At 46.1% G+C, this 5,000-nt stretch overlaps 1 protein-coding gene across 2 annotated transcripts in view; it reads left to right on the forward strand.

Annotated features, from left to right (window-relative positions):
• Positions 1–5,000, forward strand: part of LOC138863004 (LIM/homeobox protein Awh-like) — a 103,119-nt gene that overhangs the window by 90,914 nt on the left and 7,205 nt on the right. For both annotated transcript variants that reach the window (XM_070126773.1, XM_070127346.1), the window contains one exon: positions 2,444–2,661. In XM_070126773.1, the coding sequence (XP_069982874.1) occupies positions 2,444–2,661 (218 nt within the window). The remainder of the gene's footprint in view (positions 1–2,443; positions 2,662–5,000) is intronic.

Raw genomic sequence — 5,000 nt, forward strand, 5'->3', positions numbered from 1 at the left:
TATTGGCGATAACAGACAGCTGAGATGTACGAGATAAAATACCGTGAAAACGCTCTTAACCACCTGTTTGTATTCGGGGCAAGAGGGGGCAATTCAACGTAGAGAAAGACGGATTGTTAGACTTAATGAAACATGAAGGAGAGGGAGAGAAAGGGGGAGAAGAGGGGTGTAGGAGGATTGGGAGAGAGGGAAAGGGAGAAAGAGAGGGAGAGAGACAGAGGGGGGAAGCAGGAAGGGAGGGAGAAGGGGAGAGAGAAATATTAAAAGAGATAGAGAGATAGGGAAAAAATGATAAAGTGACAGAGAGAAAATTAGAAAGAATGACAGAGAGAGAGACCGATTCTTAGAGAAATAGAAAGAAAAATAGAGAATAAAGGTAAGAGACATTTCAAGAGAAAGAAAAAAGAGATTCCGAGAGGAATAGAAAAAAAATAATAAAACGAGATTCAGAGAGCAAAAGACAAAAGAAAATCCGGTAGAAAGAAAGAGAAAGAGGAAAGAGAGAGAGAGAGAGAGAGAGGAAAGGAAAAAATCCAATATTCCGATTGAAAGAGCGAATGAGCAAAAGAAAGAAATTCGGGCAGAAAGAGAGAAAGAGAGAAGGGAGCAGAAATTTCAATAGAAAGACAGAGAAAGAGAGAGGAAAGAGAGAAATTCCGATAGAAAGAGAGATAGAAAAAGGAAGCAGAAACCCCAATAGAAGCAGAGAAAAAGCGAGGAATAGAAAGAAACTCCAATAGAAAGAAAGAAAAAAGAGAAAAAACAGAAATCCCAATAGCAAGAGAGACAGAGAAAGCGAGGAACAGAAACAAACTCCGATAGGAAGAGAGAGACCGAGAAAGAGAGCGAGGGAGTGGGAGAGGCGGGCGGAGGGCGTGGTGCTTTGACAGGGGCGTGAGAGCGAGAGAAAGGGCGGCATGACTCGTGGGCGTCGAGTCCGAAGCTCCTCCATTGAACTCCGGGACGCTACTGGGAAGCGCCCGCAAACGCCCCTCAATATATACGATTTCTCGACCCGTTTGTTTCTTGTTTATTTGTTTGTTTGTTTTTTGTGATTTTTTTGTTGTTGTTGGTGGTGGTTTCTTGATTTATTTAAATTTTCTTTCTTTTTTCCTTCTTGAATTGTTTTTTTTCTTTTCATTTCTTTCTTGATTTCTTTATTTTCTTCTTGATTTGTTTTTCTTTCTTTCTTTCTTTTCTTTTCCCTCATTTTTTCCTCTCTCCCTTCTCTATTTTTTCCTCTTCTCCCCCTTTGCCTTATTCTTCTTCCCTCTCATCACTTTTTATCTCCCGATCTTTCCTTCTCCACTTTCTCCTCCTCCCCTTCCTTTTTCTCCTTCCATCCATCTTCCTCTTCGTCCTCCTCCTCCATTTTCCTTCTCCTCCTCTTTCTCCTCCTCCTCCTCCTCCTCCTCCTCCTCTTCCTTTCCTCCTCCTCCTCCTCCTCCTCCATCTTCCTTTCACCCCTTCCTCCTCCCCTCACCCTTTCTCCCTCTTCCTCCCTTCGCTCGCTCTGTCATTCCTCTTGTCATAATGTGCATTCCAATGTCACTTAAATGACGCTCATTGTGTCTCTATTGTACCACTTATTTTTGTACCAGCGATGCCCGTGTACCCGAGTGGATTTTGTTCCAATATATATTTCGTTGTCATTTATTGTACTGGTATTGCGCTGTTGTACCGGATTGAATTTTGTACCAAGATCGTGTTGTGTTATTTGTACTAAAATTGGTGTATTTTGTGCGTGTTGTGGTTTTGTGGTAAGAATCTTTCCCGCATTGGTATAATTTTTGTACATGATCTTTTTGTATCAAAATATTTTTCGTATTGGTATATTGTTTGTGTTTTCTACCTTTTTTCGTATTATTTTTTTTATCGATATCGTACATCACAATATTATTAGTTCCAGTAACATTGGTTCTGTACGTGAATAACTATCGTTTTAATATCGGAGTAATTGTACGGATATCGTAATTGTACCAGAATAATTCCTGTACTAACACCGGCAATGTTCTTGCACTGGTATGATTCTTCGTTACGTTATTGTTCATGATGCGTAATTTTGTACTGGTGTGTTTGATCTCGATTTCCTATGTTTATTTTTACATTTCGAGGCGGAAACGACGTTGGAAATGAGGCGTGTTCCGTTATTCAGCCTTTTCTTATTCTTGAGCGCAATGGCTTTTGAAAGTGCAGTTATGGGAGGATATATTTTTTTCAATATGCTAATTACGGTCATCTTATTTTTTGTCTTCTCCCACTCTTCCCTTTCATGCATCATCTTCTTCCTCTCCTAATCATTTCTTTCTTGCGTCTCCCTTCCTCGCTCCCCTTCCTCCCTCTTCCCTCTTCCTCTCGCCGTTCCTTCTCCTCCCGCCCCCCGCCCCGAATTACCGACGGCGCAGCTTGGCCGCCCTTCTCACCGTCTCTCCCTCCTCCGCAGGAACTTCGGCGCGCGGTGCGCCAAGTGCTGCCGCAGCATCGGCGCCGCGGACTGGGTGCGGCGCGCCCGCGACCGCGTCTACCACCTCGCCTGCTTCGCCTGCGACGCCTGCAAGCGGCAGCTCAGCACGGGCGAGGAGTTCGCCCTCCACGACAACCGCGTCCTCTGCAAGCAGCACTACCTCGAGTCCATCGAGGGCGGCGCCACCAGCAACGACGGTAGGTAGCTTCCGCTGAGGTTTTGATTTCTCCTTCGAATCTCCTCTCTTTATCTATCCTCTCCTTATTTCCCGATCATTCGCTCCGAGGGAACTTCTCCTCGCGCGATTAAGAGTAGGGAAGTAAGTAAGGGGCCGGGGAGGAATCGCTGAGAGGGAAACGAAGACGGGTTTTAGGTTAGGCGGCGCCCCCTCCGCCGCGCCCGCCATCTTGGTGCGCGGTGAGCAAGCAGCCGAAGGAGGGGGACGGGGCGCCGGGGGAGGGGGAGGGGGGGAGTGACGGCAGTGCCTCCTACCTTCTCTGTCGCCTTCCCTCTCTCTCTCTCTCTCTCTCTCTCTCTCTCTCTCTCTCTCTCTCTCTCTCTCTCTCTCTCTCTCTCTCTCTCCTCTATCTCTTCTATCTCTCTCTCTCTCTCTCTCTCTCTCTCTCCTCTCCCTCTCCTCTCTCCCTCTCCCTCTCCCTCTATCTCTATCTCCCTCTCCCTCTCCCTCTCCCTCTCTCACTCTCCTCTCCCTCTCCCTCTCACTCCCTCTCCCACTCTCCTCTCCTCTTACTCTCCCTCTCCCTCTCTTCCCCTTCCCCTCTCCCTCTCCTCTCCCTCCCTCTCACTCTCCCTCTCCCTCTCTCCCCCACTCCCTCTCCCTCTCCCCTTCCCCCTTTCCTTCCCACCGTCCCTCTAAACCCCAGACCGACCCATAGCCACACCTGTTCCTTCATATTTTCGAAGGAAACGCAAACTATATCGCGGTCACTCGAGTCTATTAAAAAAAATAGGACAAGAATACAAATAAAAACCCAAATAGCAAAATAACATTTATATTTCTTTCTTTTTTAGTTTTGTTTATTAGATGATAGAGTCATAAATTCCGTGATACATTCGCCCCCATAGATGCGCGTTGAACCAAGACGAAAGAGTGAAGTCTGTCGGAGGGGAATCTGCGTCGGCCATCTTGTTCCTCCTCCTTCTTCCTCCTCGTCCTCCTTCTCCTTCTCGTCTTTTCCGACGTTACTCTCTTGTTTTGGGGGGCTTGCAGAACACACACACGTATATACACAGTTATATATATACGTACACTTATACACACACATAATATACGGACTCACACATACTGTATATATACACATATATACACACACACATTCACGCATACACACCTACACACACACACACACACTCAAACATACATACACGCATATGCTCATACACGCACGAAATACTAGATTTAAAAAATAAACATACACACATACAATTCGAAATACTAGATTAAAAACATGCTACGTTTAGTATTAAATAAAAAGTAGATAAAAACACCATTCTTCAGAAACAAGAAAGTGAAACAAGTAAAAAAAGAAAATAAAAAAGAAAAAGTGGCACTGACGAAAAAAAAAGAAATATAAAATCGTATATTTCGGTGTGATGCAAATTCCTCCTAACCTGAAATTCTCTTTTCTCAAAAGGACTCGACCTCTTCTTATTTTCGAGTTTTTATTTTCTTTTTTAATTTTTTTTTTATTCTCTTGGTCTTTCCCTTTCTTCTTCTTCCTCCTCCATTTTCTCTCCTTCTTCTTCTTCTTCTTTGTCTTCTTCTTCGTCTTCATCTCCTCCTTCTCCATCTTCTTTCCCCCATATTCTTCATTCTTCTCCCTTTCCCCAACCCCGTAATTCCCCCACCCTCTACCCCTCTTTTCCCCACAACCTCCATCCCCCCAACTCCCCCTCCTTTCCTTACCTCCCCAGACACAGTCGATATCTCCCTCTTCCACCACCTTCCTCCTGCCTTCTTCCCCTCCCTTCCTCCTCCTCTTGCTCTTCCCTTCCTCCTTCTTCTTCCCTCGCCGTTTCCACCCTTTTCTCCTCCTCCCCTACCCCACCTCCACCACCACTCATCCTCCTCTCCTCCCCCTCCCCCATCCCAACCCCACCACAACCATCCTCCTTCTCCTCTTCCTCCCTCCACCTCCTCCCCACCCACCCCACCTCCACCCCCCCATACCTTCGCTTTCCGTCGACACTTATTGATCTAGAGTGAGATAGCTCCCGTGCAGCCTCCCCCTTCTCTCTCTCTCTCTCTCTCTCTCTCTCTCTCTCTCTCTCTCTCTCTCTCTCTCTCTCTCTCTCTCTCTCTCTCTCTCTCTTCTCTCTCTCTATCTCTCTCTCTCTCTCTCTCTCTCTCTCACTCTCTCTCTCTCTCTCTCTCTATCTCTCTCTCTCTCTCTCTCTCTCTCTCTCTCTCTCTCTCTCTCTCTCTCTCTCTCTCTCTCTCTATCTCTCTCTCTCTCTCTCTCTCTCTCTCTCTCTCTCTCTCTCTCTCTCTCTCTCTCTCTCTCTCTCTCTTCTT

Source organism: Penaeus vannamei, chromosome 1, assembly GCF_042767895.1.
Source record: "Penaeus vannamei isolate JL-2024 chromosome 1, ASM4276789v1, whole genome shotgun sequence".
NCBI classification, from domain to species: Eukaryota; Metazoa; Arthropoda; class Malacostraca; order Decapoda; family Penaeidae; genus Penaeus; species Penaeus vannamei.